Genomic DNA, 27,503 nt, shown 5'->3' with positions numbered 1-27,503 from the left:
AGAGCCCTCCTCCCCTCAAGCAGATCAACACTACCACCCAGTTTGGTGTCGTCTGCAAATTTGCTGAGGGCACACTCAATCCCCTCATCCAGGTCATTGATAAAGATATTAAACAAGACTGGCCCTAGGACTGAGCCCTGGGGGACACCGCTTGTGACCGGCCGCCAACTGGATTTAGCTCCATTCACCACGACTCTCTGGGCTCGGCCACCCAGCCAGTTTTTAACCCAGCGAAGGGTACACCCATCTAGGCCATGAATTGCCAGCTTCTCCAGGAGAATGCTATGGGAGACTGTGTCGAAGGCTTTGCTGAAGTCCAGGTATACAGCATCCACAGCCTTTCCCTCATCTACCAGGCGGGTCACCTGGTCGTAGAAGGAAATCAGGTTGGTTAGGCAAGACCTGCCTTTCATGAACCCATGTTGGCTGGACCTGATCCCCTGATTGTCCTCCATGTGCCTGGTGAGCACACTCACGATGAACCTCTCCATAACCTTCCCCGGTACTGAGGTCAGGCTGAAATTACTGTATTATTGTATTCTGTTGTACTTACTCAATTGTACAAAAGTATGTTGCAGAACATAAATATGTATACATACGCACACACACATTTACACATATAGGTGTATCACACTTGCAGCTCCATCTTTCAAGCTGGACTCCGTTGTGTTAAGCCTTATATGGGTTTGTTTCCCTATTGGAGGCTATATGTGCAGGTGGGTGGGATTTTTACTATATGTGTATATGTATACACACACACATCAGTGAAGGTGTTATATCTAATTTGGCTGTGCTCAGCTTTGAAGCAAACATATTTGAAGCGCCTATTTACAAAGCTCAGGTTTCATACTGATGTTTAATCTAGGAAAAACACAATATTCTATAAATACTCTGCACAAATATTTTAACAGATCACAGAGAGTCAGGCCTATACCCTGGAAGATGAAGTGGCAGAGGTTTTACAACAGCTAATTGCAAATGAAGCAAAGGATCGTGAAAAGGAGTCTGAAGATTTTGATTACCCTCCAAGCAGAGCAGACAGTGATACAAAAGAAAAGCAACAGGAAAGAATGGTAATTTCTTAGCTAATCATTTTGACCCACTTGCCAAATGGTACAAGTAGACCAATATACTGCTTTGCTGTAGGGAATAATTAGTTCAATCTGGAAACTAAAGGTGTTCTTAAAGATACTCCGTCAGATAAAAAAACCAAATCATAAGTTACTTTGAGGTTTAAGCCAGATGCCAAATTGAAAAAACTTTGAGAAAATAGTATAGTCTTCACCTCATAATTAGGAAAATGTTGGCATAAGATTATGATGCTATTTGTTGCTCTATTAACTCTATCACCAAAAGCAATGTGCTTATAGATATTATTTTCTTATGTCTTTTGTGGAGACACCAAGCAAAGCTGATCAGAATAGTTTCATTAATGAAGAAACTGATGATACACTGGATAACACATGGTCATCATCTAATATCTTGGAAAGAAGAAATGAGCTGCCTTCTGAAGATAACTTTGAAGACCTCCAGTATTTTCCAAACTTTTACGCACTGTTAAAAAGTCTTAACTCAGGTGAGCTCATCATGTGTTTACAGGAATATTTTTGAAAAAAATTAGAAAATTAAGATTCTCTCCATTTTCTCCTACTCTTTTCCCTTCCCCAGAGCTTCCCTAGTTTCACGAGACCATGTGCTTTAAAAATGTTCTCTAAGATGCATAGCAGAAGCTAATTTGATTAGTGAATATGGCAAAACACTGGGAGGAACAGCACTCAGAACTGCAGACTGTGTGACCTAGGAAGCCCTTCCCATCTTGTGCTGTATAATTCAAGAGTCCTGAATTCTTTTCATTCCCGTAAGGGCATGATGAAAAACTGGCAAGTTGTTTTCTCCAGAGATCTTTCCAGTAACATCCATGTCTTCTAAGCCAACAGAGATACGAGTAAGCCACAGTAGAATCCTCACAGTGATGGTACCAGTAAATGAGTCTGAGCCTCCCAGCCTTTTCACAAACCACAGGTTTGCTGTTTATTGCAATGAAAGCTCTGCATGTCTCTTCTTATTCCGGTGCTAGACATCATTGCCTTCCAGTTATTGCAGGGAAGATTGTGGCACCTCGCCACAGCCCCTTTGTCAGTACTCTCTACCACACGCCCACTCTCACTCTCTGCAGCCAGCATATCTTATGCTCTCTCCAGCGCAGTCAGCAACAATTTATTCTGTAGATTCCTTATCCTGCAGGAGCCTTAATCTTGCTTCAAACTGTCCCTGAGTGGAGAGCTAGAATGAAAAACCTGAGGGCATATTTTGCTCAAGTCCAATCTATAAACTTCATATTCTTCTTCCTGTTCTTTTCATTTTCCCATCATAGTTTTGCATGCTAGTTCTTCTCCTTTTTCTACTCACAAAGCAGAAAGGCATGTTTGGTTTAACAGGTTATCAAGCAAATAGAACCATGTTCTGCTGGCTGCACATCTCTGCCTTGTCTCCTGCTTTATGCTGTTCACCTGCCAGCTTGTATCAAGCTGGAAGAGAGGGGATTCAATTGCCTCCTACAGATGTGTGTTAAATTGCAGGCAGCAATAAAAAACTTGTTCAGCAGCTCTCCAAAGGGGCTGGCCTTCTGCCACTGGCCTGGGCTCTGTTGGGTCCTTCAGAGACAACCTGGGGTGTGGGAAGAGCTTGTGTAACTGTGGTGGGGAAGTTTCATGCTGCTAATGTAGAAATACCAGTAATATTGTTCAGCAGATAAATACAGTGGAAAAAGAAAGCTAAGAAGCAGTGATCATGAAGATAGTCAGAGGTATGTATGGGCAAGAAAGATGGATTTTTATAATTTTATTCTATTCTGGAGTCATGATCCTCCCAACCACGATACTATGTTTTCCCAGCACCCGAGTCATGGTCTTGTGCACAGTAACAATCTCATTTGAGACACTTTATATTTTTGTCATTGAACCCATGGATATTGTAGGAGAAAGGATCTCTGAGCTGTCTTCCTCATACAGAGCCAGACTTGTCTACTACTGTTCACAGACAAATAAAACAAAAAGACAGAGACTGTAGAAAACTCTGCCTATATCTGCCCTCTGACCAGCAATTTGAAGTGTGTCGAGTCACTTCATCTCAGTGTGTTTAGTGTTCTTACCTGTGAAATGGAATTAATATAATTTACCTTCCATAATATGGACCTTGAAGACAAAAGGCTATAAAGAAAAACCAAACCCTGAAGTTTTAAAGTATATTCAGCTGTACTTTGCAGGAGCAGTTTAGAGGGAAACATATACAGTTCTCTTTGCTAATCCAGCACAGCATTTTCTTTTTAGTTGAGCAGGTAATTTTTTATGCATGTAAATTTTTATGCAAGTTTGTGCAGAGTTTGCAGAACTGAGTTTTTTTGAGTTGCCTGAAGTCTTTGACTAGTTTTGCTTTACCCCCTCATACAGAGACGGAGGCAAAAGAGAAAGAGACCTTGATAACTATCATGAAAACCCTGATTGATTTCGTGAAGATGATGGTTAAATATGGAACAATCACACCAGAAGAAGGAGTTTCCTATCTGGGTGAGAGTACATACTTTATGCAACAGTGTTATTAATGCTATGTTCTTAGTCTACCAACAGTGATAATTACATTCTCATCTTCCTTGCTCTTCCAAGTCCAGTTTCAGACTTGTTCATTCAAAATGTTGAAGCTCTACTTCTAAATGATTAATCATTCATAATAGCAATGTTGAATTCCATACTGCTTTAATATTTCCATGTAGTGAAGGAAAGGCTATTTATCAGATATGTATTTAGAGGATTATTCCACTTTCACACCTGTGAAGCACACTTGATTTCAATGGCTTTATGTCTGGGGAAGATTAGTGTTTTGCTCAGTTATATTGAGGTGGATCAGATACCTGCATTTTCTAAAAAGAACCAAGCACTTCAGCACCTTTAATTATTTAAATTAATTAATTTAATTTAGTTTACCTCTAAGTAGATAGAGTAGATGGGACCTAATGCTATGGTCTTCTACCAAGTAAAACTCCTTCCATCTATGGAAAGTGTTACATCTTGGCACAGGGGTAGTTTTTGAACTCTTTCCTGGATCCATTTTAGAGTCCATGGCTATGCAGATTTTGTAAAATTGTTATAATTTCCCAAAGAGAGATTTTGGAACAGCCTGGTTTGGGCTTTTTGTTTTGTTTTCTCACACACCTCTCCTGGCTTTTACAAACTCTTTTATATTAACTGGTGATAGCCTTTCTCATTAAACAAGCAGAGCTACAGAAGAAGGGCTGATCTGCATAAGCTCTGCTGCACAACCCTTTCCTTTTTTCTGAAGTGTTTCTGGTCTGGGTATAGCTTGAAAAGTTGTTTACATCAGGACAATTTCTCAGCTTAATAAATCAGCCTGTCAGAGAGATAGGACTGGCAATGATCTTTCATGACTTCTGCTGGCTGGTTTGATATGGGCCATTGCAGATACATGATTGATTGATGCAACTGTAACTTATGGATTGATTATCAATTACTTTTCTACAAAAAATCCAGTGGATCATGATTCACATTCAGTGCATGATTGCACCTCCTCTCTAAAGAATTCATTATATCACTGACCAAGATTAACCTTTTATTTTCTGTGAGAAGTCCTTGAATTTTGGAATATTCGGACAACAGTTCAGCTCTTTATTTCTCTGGCTGCCTGTACATTTAAAGAAATAGTTGATTACAAGCACAGTGTTTTCAGTGTCATTCTACAAATGAAGATAATATGGCTTGAGCAGATATTGCCCTCACTGATAGAGTTGTGCCAAAACTTAATAGGCTAAATTCATCCCTGACGCAAGACCACTCAGATAATGGAATTACACTAGGGATGCATTTTTCCTGCTAAAATTCAGAGCAGTTGTTCACATTGGCTTTACTTTGAGTAAATAAATACTGTAACCCTGGAAACAAATTGCCATGATGACATAGTACAGAGGGCAGGGATTAGGTTAAGAGTTTCAGAGGTCTGATTTAGTCTGGATTTAAAGTAAGACTATCAACTGATATATCCAGACCCTGCTTTGCAAATGAGTGATTTATGCAGAGATGGATTTTGTACTCCGTCAAAGTAACTTACTCTAGTGGAAAAAAGCTTTCTCATAGGTCTCAAGTTGCTTCCGTGGTATTCTTTTTTTAGACTTGCTGTTGAGAAATGGCTTTAAAGCTGACCTTCATTTATTGAGCTAATATTCTCAAATATTCAAGAACAAGCAAGCACAGGAGAATCTTAGCTTCTTTCAGTATCCATAAGCATGGCAGCAGTTTTATTGCCACTCTTATTCAACTGAAAGTTACAACACAATATACCCAGTAATACTTGAATAGGTACTGTGTTTCTTGGTGCAGTTTGGGTTAGCGGATTGATGGTCAGCTCTGTTTATTTATAGTAGATAAAGGAGTTAGCATGAATGTCTGTCAGAGAGAAGAAACAATTAAAAAAATTGGCAGCTTTTAGTTGTTCCCTCAGTCTAAAATCAGTAAGCAGATCCCATGCTAGTTGGTGGAAAATACCTACTGGGTCTGTGCAGATGGATTATATCCTTTCTCTGGTTTATTGCAGTAGGAAACTGCCTAAATTACTTTTCCCCACTCCATGGCTGAAGCCATGCGTAAGCTATGTCCCTGAATTACACATTCAAAATAATAAATCATTTACTGAATCAAGTCACGAGCTTTTGTGCCTCTCACATGGATGCAGAGGCAGTGGATTTGAATGCATATACCAGTAACAGCTGGTTTGGGATTTGGAAACCACAGCGTTATGTCATCATCATTGTATCCTACTCTAGGGGAAAGTGTCTCGCTGCTGCAGTGAATGATGTTATTAGGTTTAGCTTTAAGTTACAAAAGATCTAGCTGCAGTGTGGTGCAAGAGAAACACACATGCACACACATACAAATGCAAGGAAGAGGAAGTCATGTTTTAATGCTCATGTTCAATATTATGTAATACATATTTAGAAGCTTTCCATATGCTAAATATAATCTGTAACACAGAACCCAGAAAGCCAAACGAAACGTGTTCATATATACAAAAGAGGAGAAAAAGTACTGCCTGCCTTTTACAGTATGTATTCAGAAAGTATAGCTCTGGAAGCATTAAAGAGAGGCTGTAACAACCGGATGTAAAATGTGCATTCAACTGAAATGCATCATATTTGATAATTGCCCTGCTGGTGGCAAAATGCCACTATCTTCTATCACTCTTTACTTTCTTAACTATGAATGCTGTATTTTGATGTACTGGGAGCAAATTCTTCTGTGGAGTGAAAGCCTCATGTTATGTTTCTAGCCTGTTCAAAGGATTTCAGAAATCTTTCTAGAAAGCTTATCTGCCCTCTGAAGACTGAAAGCAGCTTTAAAATAATTTTTGCAATTAAAAGAATGGACAAATGTTGTTGGTACAGAAAGCATAAGGTAATTAATCATATGACGCAGGATCATAGTTATACAGGTGGATTGTGAATTAGATCCAACTGTGGTATCAACTTACCTACCTATGGGTTGGTTGTCAGCATCCAGCAAATGCTGCCCAAAGAGCTGAACTCCCCTCACTTGCCCTGACCTGCTAGAGGCACAGGCTGTTGTCACTGAACAGGTTGAGTGTTGGGAGGGACTTAGGACAGTTATTGAAACAATTGCTGTTGGCAAGAGTGTAGTGACAGAGTGGAATGAAAGAGTTGGAATCTCTCCACATAATGACCAGCAGAAAGCAGCAAGAAGCTTTCAGAGAAGTTATGACTGATTCAGCATAAAATATTTCATTATTCATGGCGTTCATACTGTGTCTGTTGCATAAATAGCTGATACTGAATTTTCCATGCAGAACTGAAAGGACTATATCTCTCATGGTGCTGAGTGCTTCAAGGGAAAAAGTGCTGTTGGAGCCAAAAGCAAAACTCACTTTGATTTCAGCAGAGCAGAATAAGGAATGCATTGCATAAATACTTGTACTGTTTGAATATTAGTGTGAATAATATCATACTTTCTTTCATTTTCCTTCTGTCTGTTGAGTACTGTCATGGTGGAGATTCATTCTGGCAGCTTTTCTATCAGAGCCATCTATCACAGACCAGATAAATATTAAGGAAAACTTCATCTATACCACACAAAGAAGATTAATTGTTTTGTGTGCTGAGTGACTTTTCCTGCTTATGCCAGGCTATCTAGCTAATTTTAAAATGAAAGCATATCAGTCCACTACTATCCTGGTAAAAGCTCTATTTATAGTAATTGTGTAGTGAACTACAGTTTTGTAATACATTTATTTTAATAATATTGTTGTCAGCTTAGAAGCAGGAACAAATGGTTTCTGCCAGTTTGTTCAGATACATTTGTAAATCATCTCTCACTAATAAGACCAAAATAAAGAGTGATTTTTAGAACCATTCTAGGAAATATTTGTAATTAGAGCCTAGTGGACCATAACAAAAATAGAGCTTTCAGAGATGATAGCCAAATTCTTAAGAGGCACCAGTGTGTATGTATGAATTCTTTTTACACAGTACATTGATTATATTCTCCTGCTGTACACTGCTTACAAGAGTAGATTTGTAGCAAATTTATCCATTGCCACCCCAACCAAATGAAAGCTGTGTTATCCAATGAACTATTACCCTAGAAATGTAAATTAGTTATGTGCACATTGTATTCTTGTGTGGAGTTCTCATTTATTGACTAGTACACGTAGGACAAAATTTTGCCTTCAGTACTTCTGTATCTCACAGATATATAGAAGCTTCACCATGACACTGCGTATAATGCGTACTTTATCGCATCTTATGATTGAGGTTGGTCATTTGTTTTCAGTTTCTAAATTAGGGCTGCTGTATCTTCCACAACTGAACAGTGCTGGAGAAGAGAAAGAGACAAAGGAGTGGGAAGAAAATTGAGTTTAAGCACTCTGTAGCTTTGCTCTTTCTGAGGGGGATCCCACTTTTCACCTCCTTGTAGTAGAGCATTTAGCTTACTGGAGCCACAGTGTACAACACACAGCCCACAGCAGACTGGTTGGGGAGAAAACCCCCCTTTAATTAGGAGGGAAATAGAGAAATTGCTCCAGCTCATCAGTGTGCAGTGTTTGAGTCACAGCTGCCTCCTTCCATAGACCAAACCAAAGCCACCTCTCACACCGCCTCCCTTTGGCTCTGACTCACTGTCAGAATCCACACTCTCCCCGTGACTGAGTAGGAGATTGTGTTGGTTAGAAATGGGCATGAACAGATGCCTCTGTTTACCTCTTCTACCCCCTCATCATTTGGTCTCCATGGACAATTGGAAAGAAGACCAAACTGCAAGACACACGAGCAATAGGGAGATGGCTGGTCATTGGTGAGCTATTGCTGAGGTATACACTCATTAGTTTGGTCTTTTTCTGCAGTTACTGTTGGGATATTGTTTGGTGATAATATTCTCTTTTAGCCAGACTGAGCCTGTGTAAAAAAAATCCAGGGGAAATAGAAGAGGCAGGAAGTCCCCTATGTTGATTTTTAACAAGCCCCTGCCTCTCCATGCTAAGGAATATGGAATAGCTGTTCTGCCTCTCACATTCACGCTTGGTACCCTCAACAGCTCCGATTCTGATGAAGGCAGAGCTCTGAATTTACCCAGCATAGGCCAGTGCATAGTAGACACAATCTGGCCTTTTCTTGGGGGAGGAGGACTTGTGACTAATAATACTGTGACTAATCCCCAAAGTCCTCATCAGCACAGATGCTGCAGGCGAGAGGTCTGATCCTGATATTTGTTTAGTTAGGCAAGAACAGGCACAGAGCCAAGAGTATGAGGCCAAGAGCAGATCACAGCACGGACTGGCATCATCTTTCCCCTACTCACTGTCTCCAGGAGCAGATGCTCCCTGCTGCAGACTGTGTGATTTGAAAGGGGTGAGGGAAGGTGTGGCTAAACCAATGCCAGAGGCTGCAAGTGATAAATGGACAGTGTTGTGTGGACCTTTTGTTCTTTCCTCCATTTTGACCTGGGAGATAAAGGGCACTGACAATATTTCATTCAGGGAACTGTTCGTGCATAATACTTTCTTCTTTTTTAATGTCCTTTTTTTCGAAGGGCTCTTTGTTGCTTTTGTAGGTTTTCTTCATAAGCATTAAAATCTTTAATCGATTTTCCCTATCTGAATTTCCCTTTGGTGATTTTCCTTGCCCAGTATTACTTTATCATATGACTGATGCATACAGCTGCTAGTGGGAGTTATTTCATTTCAGGCAGCTCTCTTTTCTCTGTTATTTATTTTGTATCTGATGAATTAAGGTGACACAGTATACTGTATGCCAGTATACTGTACTCTTCTTAGGAAGATCAAGGACTCTCACGTGTCTGAAAAACAGAAATCAGGGGCACCTCAGCTGGGGGCAGTGGGCCAAGCAGCAGTGGTGGTGTAAAGTATATGTGAATAGTTAAACCCAAGATGAATTTGCATGGAGGTAAGATAAAAGGATGTGGGGACAGAGAACGTGCAAAAGTCCCAGTCAAGATTGGAATCTAGGAAGTACCTTGACTCCACTGCAACTTTATAGTTTTTCTTTCTGTAGCCTCATCCCATGCCTCATCCATGTCTGTCCCATGCCACTTCTGCATTTGCACAAACACATGAATTTTTTTTGCCCCAGCTGCTTAGAACTTACCTCCTATTTTCCCCCATTCAGATTCTCACTGCATAGAAAAAAAAATAGGTAGCTATGGTGTGAAAAGTCTATGACAGCTACCTCACAGTTCCTAAAAACCAGAACCACCACACACTACAGTAACATGGGCCTCACCTGAGAGTGACAATATGTGTGAGAGCGTAGTATTTCCAGTATCCATAGGATCTAAACTTTTGCAGGTATCTTTTGGGGAGAGACACAGTAGTTTTAGCATTACTAATTCTTTTTCCCACCACATTATGCGACTACCAAATTGTGTGTACAAGAACCAAACCAAGTATCACTATTAAGCAAAGGAATGAACTATTAAATTATTAAATTATTAAATTTGCAGCTATTTCTTTGCAAATACATTGTCTCTTCCATTTCCTTACACTGTCTCCTCTATGCTTTCCCAACTGGATGCTTTGTAAGAAATCTCTATCTCCTCATAGAGTCTCTTTTGACAAGTATATTGCTTAGCTCCTGAAAATCTAGGTTTTGCATCCTACCAAGTGTTTTTTGTTTCTAAAGAAAGGAGGGCAATGCTTTTCTTTTTTCTCACAGTATTTAATAGCTGCATAAAACCCCCTTACTTTCTGAATTCACTATCTCTCTGTTGACAGCTGAGTGCTGAGACCATAAGTTATGATTTGAGATGATGTGGGTGCAGGGTAAAGAAGGTGTCACTGAACTTTCAAAACTAAGCTCCATCCCACTCCTGCGGTAGAGGCGGCTGTGTGCTGCTTCAGTCTCAAACCATCGGGCTTATAAGTGCACGCTAGCAAAATACTTAAAATGTGTGCACAGGCCATGTAGCAGCCTCAGGATGGGAAGGATTAGGAAAAGACTGCACCACACAGCTCTAGGAGACCTGGAGTAATGCAAAAGAAATGCCTGTAGAATATTGAAAGGACAAATGTGAGAAATAGTCCATGAGGTAGGGGATTTAATATGGACAATAAAGGAGACTTGGTCAGAGCCTTGTTCACCTCAAAACACATCTATTTAATTGTGTTTTACTTTTTGAATTGCTTTTAATCTGATTGGCAAGCGATACTGCTGCTGCTTTATTTCAAATCACTCTGATTATCTCACCTGTAATCCATGTAAAAGTGATGCCACTACCTGGGGTTTGTCACCTGACATGTCATTCCTCATGGCAGCATTAGGCTTCAGACACACCATCCTGACAAATCAGTCAAACAGGAAGTTTCAAAAAGAAAATGCCTGTAAGGCAGGGAATTGGAAAGGAATGGGAGATTTGCAAGGCTGAGCCCCATCTGTAATTCCACAATGGAGGGATTTCTTTTGTTTGTCACAGTTTAAGCAGTTTATGTGACATATGCATGATACATACACGAGCTGACTAAAGGTCAAACTCTGCTTTTGGCTGTGTTGGTGAAAATCCAGGGGATATTGACAGTTCTTGGACCTGCACTCGTGTAAGCTAAAAGGATTTGGCCGAAGAATTAATCAGGTACACTATTCCCCACAGAATAGTCACAAGCAAATGCTGAGACATCCTGAGTTTTGGCATGGATGGAAAAAGGCCTTGCAAGCTCTTAAGGATCATCTGCTGCAGGAGACAGAAGAGCCCTGGGAGAACTGTGCTTTTTTAATACCTGAAATAACATGCATCTCATACAAGCAGTCATCAGCACAAAGCTTTCCATCTGAAGCTGCTGTAGTTTATGAACTCATTAAGTAAACTCATTTTTTAGCTATCATTAAGATTGATTTCAAGTACCATGATCATCCCTTTTTCTCGTTTAATAAACACAGCCTTTCTATGCTGTATGAAAACAGAACAGCAAAGCAGGTCTTTCTGCGGAAGTTTAATGACATGAAATCTCAGCTTCAGTCAATTTGATGAGGATAGAATGTGAAACTGCCTCCCGGGTGCAAGACAATTATGCAGACGAAAAAACCCTTTGCAGGAAAATTTGCAAGAGCCTGGAAAACACGGTGAATCTGTCTATCTATAGAGAAGCATCCATTTCAGGCTTGCATTACCAATTCCATTAAATACTCAGATGGGTACATTAGTTTCTGCCTCTCTAATAAGAACAAAGTAGTTTAATTTGTAATATTTTTTCACATAATATCTTTTTCCATGGATTTAAAGGGTGTTACCACAGTGCATTCTCCCAGGGTAAAGATAGGCATTCTGCTTTTCTGCAATCAGATTTTTGAATGCCCAACACAAAGGACTTCTGAGTTTCAAAAGTGCTGGGAATTTGCATTTTCAGATGCAATTAATAGGATCTGTCGGTGTGTAGCACTTGTAGAAGCTGGGCCTAGGACATCTCAGAATGCCTACTCAAAGCAGGAGCCCTCCTGCAGTATGAATGCTTCAGTGAGTCATCCCAGATCAAAGAGCAAGTTAGAAAGTGAGCCAAGGCAGAAACCAGATCTTCTGACTCCTGGTGTCTGGTTCGACTGATGAGATTTCACTGCTCTGCGGAAAGCTGGCCGCCAGAGGAGTGACCTATTTTACCAACGTAGGTCACTTCCATTAGCTCAGTAGTTATTGTTCTGTTGTTTTAATTAGTGCCATTTCAAATAAGTGGCCAGCTCTGTGGAAAGGTCAGTATCTTTCTGAACTCTTCCTTTGTAAAAATTACGTTGCTAGGGAAACTATACTGGAAAAGTAATTCTTGTTAGACCTCCAAATATGACATGCAGTTGCTTAGCTGCTGGCCAGGCACATCTCAGATGACTCACTCCATCAGCGCAACTCAGAGCAAACATTGTTCAGCCCTGGCCTAGCCACATATGACAAGTACAAACATGTTTTGAAACAATACCAGCTGTTAAAGACATTAATTCTGAAGAGAGAGAAAAGGCAATGAGCCCTGTTCAAGAAGAATTGGGATTCTCTAGTTACATTCTCTTTGTGGTATATGTATAGGTAGACCAGGTAATCCCCATAAACATGTACAGGCTTACATAATTAACTTGTCTCTGTCACGCAGAAAATACAGCTGTTAATGAAATCTTGAGATTCATGTTGATGTGCCATCCAGCTAGCCAGATAGCTTCAATATTTCTCCTGTAAAACGTAGTCCCTATTAAAAGGCCTGTCATATAAACTTTGCCCATATCTTTACTGACAAAATAAAGCTTTGGAAATGGAATATAGTTGTTATTGTATTCAGTCTGGCTTTAGTGGCAAAGCTTGGATCATCAGTGGTCAACATTGCCGTATTATATTTCATGTGCAGATGTAGCTGTTCAGTGCACGTGGCTGGAAGACAGTGCATATTACCATGTTACTGTATTTGACAAAGTAGTAATAAATATTGTTTATTACTCACATATTGAACTCAAACGAAATCATTAGCCAAATCAAAAGACTCAGAGAAACTGTAGAATTCCTGATGGGATTTATAGAAGTAACTGAGTAATGGAGGAGTATAAATCCTACTGCCTTCAGTAGCACATGCTGTATGTGGATATCTGTACAACTTTTAAACACTACAGTCTATCAACATAACAAAAACATTTGGGAATATTATCAGTATGCAGACATTTAAATCTAAAGATGTCTAAGCGGGTTATAAATCTGTTTTATGGTGGAGTCTTTTTGTTTTCTGTTAATACAAGCTTACTGCAGCAGTGCCCGAATGCAGACACTTTTAAGACAGAACATGAAAGGCACTTACGAACCAATGCGCTTACATATGTGTGGTATTTTCAACGTCTAAATACTTCTATTTATTTTAAAATACTATGTTTACACTTAAAATTAAACCTAATTTAATAGATTTTGCTAGATTAAGATCTAAAATCAATTATTTTTGCATTTGCATGAATTTGTGAAGAATAATCTATTCACTTGAATTTACAAAGGGTTTTTAAGTTCTTAGCTGTATAATCTTATCCTAAAAACTGTGCCTCTTGCAACAGAGAAATCCTTATATTCCTGTTGGAATACTAGTGTGGTACTGATTCAGGATAACAAATAGTATCTTAAGCTCAGCTGAAAGGAATGTTTACAGTCCTTTCAATAAGCTTTGGATCAAGCGATTAGACCTCACAGTCACATCAATACCACCACTGTAATTCTAGCTTTATGTTTTCTTCATCAGTATGTCTGATCCAGCTTGTAACCCAGCCCAGTCCTGTTTAGTTTAGGGCATATGGCAAGGTCAGAAATCACATTAAAAGGATACGTACCAAATGAAAATAGTTTTCACAAAAAATCCCTAGTGCGATATAGGATTGACAGGGTGCAATCAGGCAGGGTGCCAGCGAAAACTGCTTACATTTTAATGTTATGTAAATAACAAAATATAGAGGACTCAGGCAGGCAGGATTATGTGATTTCTCATCAGATGGCAGGCAGAACTGCTTATGGTGATCTGCCATGAAGAGAAATGTGCTTGCTAAAAAACTAATCTTTAGATTTCAGTGCTGAGTATCTTTCTGATGGAAAAAGATGCTCCTGGCTGATGGATAAAATGTTGGCCTTACGCAGAAGATGTGATCTAAAATATTTACTATCTCTATAGTATCTATTCTGCCACAGTTACCACATTTCATACTGAATATTTTAGCTGTTTATATAAAGGGAATATTGACAATTCAAAACAAAGTCTCTCAAAAACACCCCACCAACTAGCTGACAACTAGTACATTTTGGATCCGTGCTTAACTGAACCTTTAAAAAAAGCTCATAAAGGGAAAGCAAATTCTACACCATGTCCATAATATGACTGAGGAAATACGGCAGATTGTATGATGGTCTGTATTTGTGAATATCTGTTAAGTATTGGGGGTTTTCCCACATAAGCGTACAATGTTTATATCTGAAACATCCATCTTGATGAAAAGGTGCTTTTACTTTTAAATTAGGTTAGTTCAGCCCTGAAATTTGCATAGAAAAACATTTTCTAGACTTCTAGAGCTGTATACTGGGCTCTGAGCAACCTGATGTAGTTAGCGGTGTCCCTGCTTACTGCAGGGGGGTTGGACTAGATGACCTCTAGGGGTCCCTTCCAACCCAAAACATTCTATGATTCTATACATGGCCACAGCTGTCTACTGGGTTTTCAGGTAAATGCTTGACCTCAGCAACTTTAAAAAACGTTTGTTTTAATCAGTTCAATTTATATATTTACTTCATCTACATATAATTTAGAACCTTTTATTAGACTTCTTTTCCAATGAAACCATATAAAATCCAGACAGATAAGCAGTTTGGGATAATATTTTCCCACCAGGATGAAGCACATATTTCATAGTCGTGTATACTTTGTAAAGTTAGTGAAGTCCTTTCATTGCTTTTATCAGAATAAATTGCTAAAAATAGTTATCCATATTTTGTGACTTATGTGACAAAGAACATATATGCACACATTTACTGTCTTTATGAATATTGGCTCTGTTTGGTACACCTATTGTCAGGATTTAGTAATTCAGGTTTTTGAATAAGATTGACCAAAGTTCCATATAGCTATTTGTTTGTTCTTTTAGTGTTGGCTCTGCATTAATTCTTCAGAGGCAAGGATGAAGACTGTTCTTTTAGATCTCTACTTACCATTCAAACTGGTGTTGTGGAGGATGTAGTATAGATTCTGTGTCATATCTGTTGAAAAATAACTGGGCTTTGTTTTGTTTTGCCTTGATTTGTAGAAAACTTAGATACCATGATAGCTGAGCAGACAAAGAAGAAGCTTGAGGACCCTTCCACTAGAACCAGAACAAAGCTACCAGCAGGTATTTATTCTACCATTTTCTCTCCTGGAATAACACATTTTTTAAGCTATTCAGTTAAAAGCATGCTAGTTGCTTTAGAAGCCAGACTACTAGTTAAAGATACAGTCCCTCAAGCCACAGCTTGGTTGTCTAAACACACGAGAGGAATTTTTACTTAATTGTCTGATGTTTGAGAAATATATTCACTGTCCTTTTCTTCAGTGGAGTCCGGACATTACACATATACAAAAGCAAGCTGTATGCTTTTTAAGACTTAAATAATAAAAAAAAAAATCATCCTTTGTCAACTTTGGATCTAGTGAATGCAAATTTCCTATAATTTTTCTCTGCACAAAGGAATGTGCCTTTATGAACTACATATTATTGAATTTTAGTCAACTGTATTCAGCTACTGTTTGTAAGAGCAGAAGCAGTCATTCGTGTTTCCAGAGGCCTGGCGTAGAGATGACCTTTAGAAACCACTCTGAGGCAGATTCCAATGAGGTTCTTCCTCAATCATCAGTCAAAATATTTTACTTCCTAAAGATCATACTGTGCTTTTGGTACATTTGATACAAAATTGCTCTTATATCTTTAGACAAGAGTAGTGAAGAAGCAGACAGTACGAAGGAAGAAGCAGCTAAAATGGAAAAGGAATATGAAATCTCAAAGGATTCTACAAAAAATGAAGAACAAAATGCAGCAGGGAACAGTGAAGAGCCTAGAGGTACAAAAGAGCCGTTGCTTTTGCTACCTATGTAGGCTCCAATTGATTGGAGTTTTTTCCTATCTTTGGTATTGATTTTCCATTGTGTTGGCATAAATATCCTCAGTTTCTGGTTACTTTGAATCAGCACACAACAGCTTGATTCAGAAGTGTATTTATTTGCTTACTTTTAAATATATGAAACTATATCCCTTGCTGAGTAAGGCCATAATCTTTCACAGAATTCATAGCCCCTTTTGAGAGCAATATGAAATGCATTTTGACATAGTAGTGCAGAGAGATTTTGCTTCTTTGCATCTGTGGCTTTTCAGTGAAATCAGATCATCAGGATATTCAGTATTCTGAGTGAGCCCATTGGTTTCTCTAATTTGTGTCAGGACAAGCTGGTACTGAAAGGTACTGAAAAGTTCTGCAATTTGCATTACTCACTGCTCGAGGTTAAGGGTCATCAGCAATTAACCTGTTTTACATAACTTGGAAAACCTATTGCAGTAAGTTAGTGTCTCAATAAGCAAACTTGGCGCTAATTACCCTAGTTGCCTCAGAAGGGCCCATAGTGCCACGTGCCATGCTACATTAGACTGTACTAGCTCAGGTCACTCTGTCCACAGGGTGCAAATCAGCTGCTGTATCTCAAAACAAATCTGCAGAGGACAGTGTGCCTCCTTACACTACACTTCAGAGCATGTGTCCCAAAGACCAAAGGCAAGCACTGCTCTACTTTTAGGTGATCTTGTATAAACGTGCATTTCTGTGGTGTCCAGCACAGCTCTCAAATATTTAAATGCAACTTTTTGTCTCTCTCAGCTTGTACTAGAATTAAATCATAGAAGTAGAAGTGGTTGGTGTGTAAACTTGTGCGACAAGAGTGGGTTCATCCTAGGTGTGTGTGTGGATGAACTTACTGAGGGGTAGGAAAGTTGGAGAAATTAGTCCGGCAAGTGACAGTTACAGCATAGTGCTTCAGGCTCAGCCACGTCTTATAAAGTGAGTTCCATAGCCTAGCTGCATCTCCAGAGTAAGTTCTCCCTCCTGCACACAAACCACTCCTTCTCCATCAAGCAATTTATTGACTAGACTTGGTGGACTTTCTTAGGAAGTGATGTATAGAGATTTGTCAGGTAATGAATCCTGAACTTCGAAGGAGGATGTTTGTTGGGGCAGAAACCTTTCAGTTAGTTCTTATTGCTAAGGATTCAGCATAAGTATCTATGTTTTGTAGTCAGTTGGTTTAAAAAAATTGCTTATAATCTATTTTGCACTGATGCTGTTTTATGCTTGTACTTTTTTGGATGCATGTGTTTTCACTGCAAAATGCTTGGTAATGAATTGCAGTAATCAAGGCTGCAGTGGAGTGTAGTTCATTGGTCACCAGGTTCAGCCCTAGGGCAGTGCAGGCATATAAGCTATTAGCCACTCACAGGTAGAAGGTGGCATTTTTTCCAGCAGTGATTATTTGAGCATAGAAGAGGAAAATAGCTCAAGATGGTTGTCTAATTCCACAGTAAAGAAAAATTGTCTCAATACCCGTGGGAAGTGATAAATAACATATTTTGCTTGTCTATTGAAGATCTATCCATTCAGTTTGGTTCAGGTTATTTTCCTTTACCTTCAAAAAAATGTTCAGCCCAATAGCTTTTTAGAATTTTAAATTGGATCAGTATTTAGTTCTTTGTCTCATCATGCAACGTCCTTTGCTCTTTCATGGAGTAATTTATTATAAAGCTAACTCTGCACTCCCAACTCAAAAATTACAGAATATCTAATACTGTATCCACTCACTAATGGGACCAGACATGCATAGTTGGCAGTAGTAGCCTTCTACATGCTAATCACACTAGGGTTTTTTTCCCTGACAAATGTAAGAACATTACATCAATAATACTCCAGCCAAGTTAAGAATTCAAAATCCATTAGCTGGAATATTTCCTTAGGGGCCTTATTAGGTAATCCTTGAACTAATTCTGTCTTGAGTGCTTTCTGGTCCAAAAATAGCCATCACTTCAACATTTCAGCTAAAACAAGGAGTTATCACGGTAATTTTAATACATCCTTTTTCTCAGTAAATGTAAGTAGATGTATTTCAGCTTGTCTTTCCAAAATATCCCAATCTTAGATTTGCCGTATGCTGTTAGTACTACTGAATGGAGGATTTTTCTGACACTTTGTATATGAGATACTCAAAGCTCTGTCTTAAGTTGTTCCTTGCTGTCTTAACAGCTTCATCTTTGCTGAATAATTATTGTGTTCAAAAAGCTACAGGTTGCCTTTTATCCACATACGCAGTATCTGCGGATAACACCAGAAGTTATGTATACAGATCAAAAAACCACCATGATTCTAAGTTTGTGGATGACTAATCTTGCACAGAAAAAACCTGCTAGCCATCTGTGGGAATTTTGCCTGACTAAAGTTGACAGGACTCAGCTTTCAAACAGAAACTAAGAATAGTTTTAATCTGCCTTCACTGTGACCAACTTCACTCAGTTAAGCAAGCTGCAGCAGTCATTGATGTAAGTGCCTGATTTCTCTCATCCTTTCCTCTAGGGAAAGCTGAGGCATATTTGGAAGCAATCAGGAAGAACATAGAATGGCTAAAAAAACACAACAAACAAGGTAACAAAGAAGGTATGAAGTAAAAAGCCTTGACATTGGGCTGGGCACCATGTATATTACGAAGCATGTAATTTAAATTGTATTGTGTAACAGCATTATGGTATAAGTTAAATAATAGTAATGTGAAACCATGCTTGTCTAGATTATAGTGATAATTAGTGATGTTGGAGTTAAATAATACAGGTCACGTAAAAATTAAATCAATGAATGGAAAAGGTAAACTAAGGCAAATTCATGTGAACAGGCTCAAACAGCTGTTGGCCACAAAACACACAGTGACTAACCAGCTAGGAGTTAGTCGTGTGCTGTCCAGATAGTCATGGTGGTCTGCATGTCACCAGGTAACAGTACATCAGTTTTGTGTAGTGTTTCATTTCTTAGTTCAACATATCTTTTAATTCTGATTTTATACATGAGGTAAATGTATTTTAAATGTCTGGATGTGTCTAGAAAAGCTCACAGTGCATCTGGCTAGCACTGTGCATGCCATCACAAATAGCAATGGGTTTTGTTTCATAGCCATAAATAGTTAAGATACGAACTTCTGTCACTAGCACTGTAATATATTGGATTAGAGCCCAAATCAACTCTAATGGCTTGTAGCTCTCACGGAAAGCTGTGCAGAAGGGGAGCACCAACTGAAGCAGCTGCACAGGGTGTGCTCACCGGCTGCCCCACCATTTGACTCTTCCTTGGAGGCAGGGAGGAGGAAGGAGCAGGATTTCTAGCCTATTTTTTCACAGATCTTTATTTATCCATGTCAAGTTTGCCCTCAAGATCTTATATAGAACAGCCTCCTGTCCCTTCTCTCTGCCATTGCTGGGTCTTCTGCCATCGCCTGCTCTGTAAGTGAAGGTTCTGAGCCAAGGGATCCATCCCTGGGGTATGACGGGTGCCTGGGGAGAAGGATCCTTCTTGCACCAGCCAAGCAGAGAGGGACCTGAGATGAGATTAGCCCTGGGTAATCTAGCCACCGACTCTGTGACTTGAAGTGTATATGAATTGCATTTCAGAGATGAGTGCATGCCCAACACATTCATTTTCCTATATAGAAACTCCGTAATAGGAAGGACTTTTTACAAAATTGTTTCCTTCTTAAAATCGTTCCCACACAATGGCAGCGATGGCAGTTAGCAACAGACATACGTATTTGCTCAAGAGTTTTCCTGCCAATTCTAATAAATGTTTCTGTTTATTGGTGTACTCATTATAGTAATTAGATCTCAGTCATGTGTGATTATTCCTCTGTATCACACATACTGACTGGGCAGCACCTCATTCTTCCTCACAGTAACCTTTCCTCTGCCCTACTGCAGTCTGAAAATGGCTGTGACTGCAGATCAATAGCGTTTTATCTGCCTGTGCATTAAGACGTACGCTTTCTGTGTAGATGGATTTTCATTTGCAGTAACATATCTTTATTGTCCTCTGGAAATGGAAATGGGCCTTAAAGTGAGTGTAAGTTAGGACAAAATTAGAATAGCCTTCTTACTCTTCTGATACATTATCTTTATTGTGCCTTTCCGTACTTTTTATTTTTGTAAAATGCTAATTCAGTTCTCCTGGGGTGATGTTAAAGGAAGTGCAGTCAGGGTAAGCTTATCACACTGTGAATGCATTGTGCTGTGTTTCTTCAGTACAAGATTAGGTGTTACTGATGTGCTCATCAATCATTTCTCCACTTCCAGCTAGCACCTGGGAGCTAGCGGAAAAGTGATTCATGAAGTAATTTGTGTATTAAAATGGCCAGTCTTTTCCACCCCTGTTCATGGATTGTTTTACTCACTGAATATACTTGAAGAGGTTTAGGTGTTCTTCAGGCAAATGTTTGTAGATCCTTAACTTTGCATGAATTTCAGTAGAAGTGATTATTCATTCAATGACTAAGGACTCTGGAAATGTTAATTTACATTTTCCCAGTTTAAAAATATCAGTTGTCCATTAGGGAGGCAAGTAAACATGAGTGGTCTGGATGATTTAAAGAGAAACATGCCAAAAGCCTAGATTTTGGCCTGATGGGCTATTGTTCCAAGTTTGTTTGCGTATATACAATATATAGGCTCTGTGGGCCTATCCTTAGTATCTCCCAGACTTGCTTGATCTTTGAAACCGATGCTCTTTAAGACCAGCTCCTCTCCTCTGTAAATTAACAACTCTCCCACCCGTAGACGTCGGTTGCTGGGTGTTCTATTGCATTTAATCTCCAGAGAACATAACCGTGAGTCATTTCACTAATAGATGCAAATAGCATGTTCAGATTTTTCACAAAATGCTTAGGTAGTTTATAGTTTCATAACACTAACAGTAGCTATTTAGGAATGAAAGTAAATTCTATAATTAATTGCAATGGCAAGTGGCTTGATTTGAATATGCAAATAAGACCTCATTTCATTTACTGTAGCAGTTTCACAGCTCAATGTAATGCTGCAGCTGTTGTGGTGAATATAAACCAAAGCTGATTTTTATAATTGCTTGCCCAAATTAATAGGTTGTAAATAAGTATTAGAAATTAACAGTTATCAATTTTTAGAAAAAAAAAAGAAATTAAATTGTCATGAGATATACAAATTAACCAGAATTGGATAGTCTCTTAATGGTGTAATCTCATACAGGATGTTTAGTAATTAAACCTTCACATTTCCACATAATGTTCTTAGAGTTGTAAATACTATTCTAGAAGAAAAATAAGCTCAAGAATTTTAACGTGAATAATGTGTCTATTATACTAATTTAGTATTTGTTGTTCCATTCATTTCCATTCCATGGTATTTTTCACTGGAGACTCTCATTCCATCGACATGAATGAAATCTCACAACCTTATTACTGAATTGCTAGGTACTATTTGTCCCTATTACTCAGAAAGGATGGAGAGACAAACTGGTTACATTCTCTTAAGTAATGCTGGTAACGGACCAGCTGTGAAATCCCAGCCTCAGTAGTACAGCAAATAGGAAAATTCCCATCAACTCAGATATGGAGAGGACAACTCCGCAGGAGTGGGGAGTTCTGAATATCAATTTTCTGTATTACTCACTTGAAATTGCCTTATACTGTTATAAAAATGATTGCAAGCACTAATTTGCTTCTTAATGTCTTTCTATCCAATTTTGGTCACTCAAGCATAAAAAGACGGAAGGTCATTACTGTCTGTTTCGTTAAGAAAGTACAGTTTGAAAGAAGGTCCTTCCACTTACTGCTGCGTGGTGATATAGACTGGAGTACATTACAAAATCAGTGTTAATAAATTCTGAAGGTTCTCTCTGTGGAATAAGTAATTTATACTGAAAAATTCAGGGTGTATCTGTTTTTGTGAAAGATATTAATTCATTCAGCTTAGTACGCACCCTTAAGACATTGATGTGTTCCAGACTACTTACTTGTGATTCTAACAAATTAAGCTTTACATTTTATGCAGTGAATTATGTAACTGCAACTTGTATTGAGTTTCTGTGTGACTACACGGGATCCATTGCCGGAGTTACCACTACGCAATATGTTACCTTTTTATGTTATTTGAAAGTCAGGTTCTTTTCATGGAAAGTAGTGATGTTTTCCAGCATAGGAAAAGTCTATTTAATGTATATGGTGTCAATCGTGCTGCATAAGTGCAACTGCCTATTGGAAAAGGAGGAAGGGTCTTCCAGCACTGTATTGCAGATTGACATACAAAGATTGCCAAAGCCCACTTTGAGATTGACATACAAAGATCGCCAAAGACCACTTTGACACTAACACTCTCATAAAGGCCACTCAACGCAGTATTTTTCATGCCAGAACATTATTTTCTCTGTCAAGGTAAATAATTATATGATTTCAATTTATTTTCAGAAAATTGCTTTCTTGAATTTTCACTACAGGTGTTTGTAGTAAGTGGGGATTTTACGGGCATTTCAATGGGAAACAGTCGATCTAATACTTTCTTTTGAATCCATGACAGTTCTGAAAAAAAATAGGGTTTTAAAAACAGCTTTTGCACGCAGACTAGAACATCAGATCTCTGGACCAGAAAATATTCTTTAGCATTTGCCAGCAAGCAACAAAGAGCAAGAGATTATTATTCCTCTTGACTAGTAAAAGCACCATGACATGTCAAAAGACTTTGTGCAGGTGTTTTGGGGTTTTTTTTTAAATTGTTTTCACAGGTTGCATTTGTAGTGAATTCCCTTCATGGTGGATAAATTGCATTTGTTGGACAAACTTTACAATGGCGTCATTTCTCACGTGAAGCGGTATGATGGCAATGACTCATTGTGCAAATGAATTCTTATTTTTCAGACTACGATCTTTCAAAGCTGAGAGATTTCATTGATCAGCAAGCTGATGCTTATGTGGACAAGGGCATCCTGGACAAGGAAGAGGCTGATGTAATTAAACGCATATATGGCAGCCTGTAAAAAGCTAGTGGCTGCCAAACCTGTAGAAAACTAGTATAGCTTTCCCCACTCCTGGCTCAATGACTTCTGATCTGTTATTTTGAGGATATCATTAGAAATGCTCTGTTTACATTGTACTGACAACTTTCTAGACAGAAATGAAGAGCTGTAGTGCTCTGCACACTGACTGCATACTGTGTTTTCCTACACTTGCAAATCAACCCTAAACGCCAAATTCTGACACCGAATCTCTATTTGACAGGGTAAATATTTATGTAATGCTCTCCTTGATTTATTGTTTGTATTTGGTTTACTTTTGTAGATAAACCAATCATTTCTGACGGAAAGTTCTTTTAATGCTACATCTTTTTGCTCTCACTCCACTAGCTTTCTATAGATGCAACTATGTAAAGGGCATTATTAGAAAATAGTTCATAGTTCTCTAAATAAAATATTTGAAAATAATGTACCTATTAAAGTTTTCATTTAATCTTACTATGATTTTATATCCAGAAATCTTGTTTTTAAATCCTTATACCTTCTTTTCTCTTGACCCATTTTAATTCCTTATGTAGTAGTCTGTAACTTGGACTATAGCGTCCTTAGCTAACTGATAAATCTTTGACACTACAACTGCCTTTCATATAACAGAGCTGTATTGTCCCCATTGTTGCTTCATTCAGCATGTATGAACATTCTCCTTGGTGCACCACTTGATGATTGTGCATGCATAATTAGTTGAATTCCTGATGTGAGTAGCCTGATAACAAGTGTAAATAGCTGTTACTTTCTTTAAAGAAACAAAAAAAAGGAAAGCAATTCAAGTCATTTTGCACGGGAAGGGGAGTTTGCAACCAGAGATGTTTTTAGGAACGGGGGCCCTGCTTTTCAGAAAGGCTTAACTTAAAGAACCTATCATATCTCAGCATCTCGGAATATCAAGGCTGTGGTGTGTTTACTCACTTCTGATCTGTGTTATGCAGTATTATTTTGGAAAAGTACTTTGGGGCATACATGTGCTGTCATTAGCCAAGAATTTGGTACCTCCTGAAGAATGAAAAAGGAAAACAAAAACGTCACCCTCATTCTTCTTCCTCAGCCTACAGAGTTTTTGAGGAATGGTTTATGAGTTCTTCTATATTTAAGTGAATGGATAATTTTATGTATGAAGGACTCATGAAGCAAGATCAAAGGCAAAGAAGTTTTTAGAAAAGTAACTTTTAAACTGAGTTCCAGGAGATGTAAGTCCTGAGACTTACCCCCTGCAGCAGTCATTTGTCTAAATGAACTCCAGGAAAGCCCTGTTCTCTTTACTTACAGGTTCTTCATTGATAATTAAGGTTATCCCTGCTCTGATTTTTTTCAAAAACTCATGATACTTCTGAGAGAGATGCAGTCAAAAAAATGTTAGCTGATGCAGCTGCCAGTAAAGGGAGACACGGAGTTACAGCACTGCCTGCACAGCACAAAATTCTGTAAATGTTAAATGGGCAGATAGTTTCCCTTTTATTTTCTCAGCACAGCTGGAGATTAAGGAGGAGGAGGAGATTTGAGCAATGCTTCTTAGCCAACTGAAGTAAACTTTGGAATCCCTGCAAAACATAACTTATCAACGGAACATTATTGGTAACAGATATTAAATGAATGTGATAGCAATGAGGTGTAACAGTGTATCTATTTGAAAACTGATGATACATAAGCCAATGAATGCTTTCTAGCGTATAAAAAGTACGTCACTGGCCTGCTCATAGACATCCTGATACAGATCATCGAATTGCAGTACCCGTCACTAATGCTGGTATTTATTGTAAGATAAAAACTGTATCCAGAAATATAGTCAACGTAACCTCCCTGTTTGAAAAATAGTCCCTTAGAAACACTGCAGAAAATAATTAAGAAAAAAAGATTTCCTGTTATTTTGAATCAGTGTGTTTGTTCTCATCTAAGCCCTCTAATCTTTTTTATTACTGTTTGCTAATGTTCCCAAAGAACAGAATTTCTTTTTGTCCCTGTAGATCTCAGTTGTTTTCTGCAACAGCTTGTTGCTTGCTTATGTGAATATCACACTGGAAAAGTGTACCTTTGGATTAATGAAAGAGGTCAGGAGAAAGGTAACTAACCATAGACCTTCACATTTGGGGAAGTGGTAGTGATCTAGGATCTGTGCTTAAAAAAACTAAAACAGACAAACTTTCCTTCCCCAATGGCTACTTTAAAAAAAAAAAGCAAACTTTCTTCTCCTGTCAGAATAATGAGTAACATATTAATATTTTTAATTTTCACTGGAAGCTAGGTTCTTACTTTGGCCTGTCGGGAGTCTATGCAGGAGTCTGGTACGAACAGAAAGATGTCATCAACTAGCGACCTGTGATTATGAACAGTTTGTGTCCACAAAAAGGCTGGTACAATATTTTTTAGCCTCTCAGTTTCACAAATTTTAGAACTTAAACAAAGCATAGATGACATCATTTAGAAGGGAAAAAAACCCCAGCCAAACAATGTGTATGGCCTGGTTCTAGTTCAGCGTATGCATGTTCTTGGACCTGTTCTGCACTTACCCCGCTGCTGTGCGTCACTCAGGTGCATACGCAGACCAATTAGACCAACCTGATGACTAGCTGAGAACAGAGCGAGCCCTCTGACAGGTAGATGAGCAATCTCAGCTACGTTCTTCAAACTAGATTCACCTCCCATCCTGCCCAAGCCCATTAAACTTGTTATTTGGATGCTTCAAATACTGGTTTCATCGCTGGTACATCAGAGGAACATCTATCAGTAAATCATACCTTTCAGAACTAGACAGTAAAAACACAGCCAGCCTGATGAATGACCCTGCGTTTCTAAAAGGCTATGACTAACACTAAATAAAATCAAACTGGGTGATGTGCATTTCAGCCTGCACCACAAATCAGTCCTTATTTTGAAGGGAGCGCTTGGAGCACATTAGCACTGGACACCTGCTGCTAGTGTGTTTAGTACACACTTGGTGAATCCTATTCTGTCAGTGCTTTCCTTTTTCCTGGTGAGAAAGGGATTTTCAGCACCTGCACATCTCTGGTTCTAAATTGACAAAAATCGGTTTCTATGTTGTTTGTATCTCTGCTGGATCCTTCAGAAATCCTTCACTCCCTAAATTATCACTGAAAATGTAACAAGTACAATATATATGGTACTCACCTTTTCAGCTTTTCTATTAGACTATTGTTTCTGATACTGTACTTTATTAAACACTTTACTACAAGCTACAGTAGTACAAGGCTGCTTTTGTGTGTCAAAGACAATGCATCTTTTCTATCCACTGCCCAGCTTTTTGAGGATGTCCTGCAGCACGGAGCAGGAGGAGTTCATCGCCATGTCTGCAGGAAGGGGGATGCCCCTCTGAGAATGTTAAGATGCAACTACAGCACCTGGTGGCTGAGTTAGCTGGATTTACGGGGGTTTAGCAGCCTCCAGACACACTGAAATGAGTCCCAAACGAAAACTTATCAGTATGTCCTGCACTTCATTTGAAAAGATCCTAGTCCAAGCCTGCCCAGGTTTTGAATTTTCAAGCTTGGACTGAAGAAGTATGTAAAAACAAAACCACAAACGTGCAGGTTTCCCACCTGCTGCAAAACATGGAATTTTACCTGTGCTGTGTGCTTCACTTCTGCCTGAAATTGCCCAATTCCAATCCTAAACCACACCTTGTAGGACTGGTATAAATACATAGACAAAGAATGAAGTTAGACGTGTAGGAAGAATAAAGGCAGAGTGAGAAGCAAAATATACAGGATAAACAATATATAAAATACCCAGGAAAAACTATCATTGAGTAATAATATGACAATGTGGATTGAGGTATTAAAACATCAGTTGTTTCAGAGTCTTAGGAAACCCTTTTTTACAGAGTAGAGAAACTCCATCTTGACTTACTCTGAATACATTACAGCTGGACCATTTCCAGGCACCGCTTTCTCTCAGCTGCTCAGCTGTCATAGAATCATAGAATCATAGAATCATAGAATCATAGAATCATAGAATCATAGAATCATAGAATCATAGAATCATAGAATCATAGAATCATAGAATCATAGAATCATAGAATCATAGAATCATAGAATCATAGAATGTTTTGGGTTGGAAGGGCCCCCTAGAGGTCCCCCTGTCCCGGGGGCTAAGCAGATCGGATGCACGTCGTGTGCCTGGGACACGGGACCTCACGCCAACGGAGAGGTGCGAGAAACTCGCAGAGGCACAGTAAAGCCATTTCTAAAAATATTTTACCTATACATAAACATAGAGCGTTCGGTCCCAGTATTTGCCCCAGGAATTATGAAACACTGCATCTACCTACCTGAAAACCAGGAACAGGCATTAATGAAACAACAAAACGTAACTTTTTGCCCACCTTGCAACAGG

The 27,503-nt window shown here is 38.8% G+C and overlaps 1 protein-coding gene across 1 annotated transcript in view; it reads left to right on the top strand.

The window, feature by feature from the left end:
• SCG3 (secretogranin III) overlaps nt 1–23,123 on the top strand; it is a 32,219-nt gene extending 9,096 nt beyond the window's left edge. Inside the window, exons 8-14 of the mRNA XM_009643856.2 lie at nt 912–1,073; nt 1,399–1,576; nt 3,450–3,566; nt 15,323–15,406; nt 15,984–16,112; nt 18,660–18,740; nt 23,005–23,123. Of these exons, the coding sequence (XP_009642151.1) occupies nt 912–1,073; nt 1,399–1,576; nt 3,450–3,566; nt 15,323–15,406; nt 15,984–16,112; nt 18,660–18,740; nt 23,005–23,123 (870 nt within the window). The remainder of the gene's footprint in view (nt 1–911; nt 1,074–1,398; nt 1,577–3,449; nt 3,567–15,322; nt 15,407–15,983; nt 16,113–18,659; nt 18,741–23,004) is intronic.
• Nucleotides 23,124–27,503: the final 4,380 nt, after the last annotated feature.

The sequence above is a fragment of the Egretta garzetta genome, unplaced genomic scaffold, assembly GCF_000687185.1.
Source record: "Egretta garzetta isolate BGI_Z169 unplaced genomic scaffold, ASM68718v1 scaffold287, whole genome shotgun sequence".
Classification (NCBI taxonomy): domain Eukaryota; kingdom Metazoa; phylum Chordata; class Aves; order Pelecaniformes; family Ardeidae; genus Egretta; species Egretta garzetta.
This window is presented reverse-complemented; position numbering and strand designations above follow the sequence as displayed.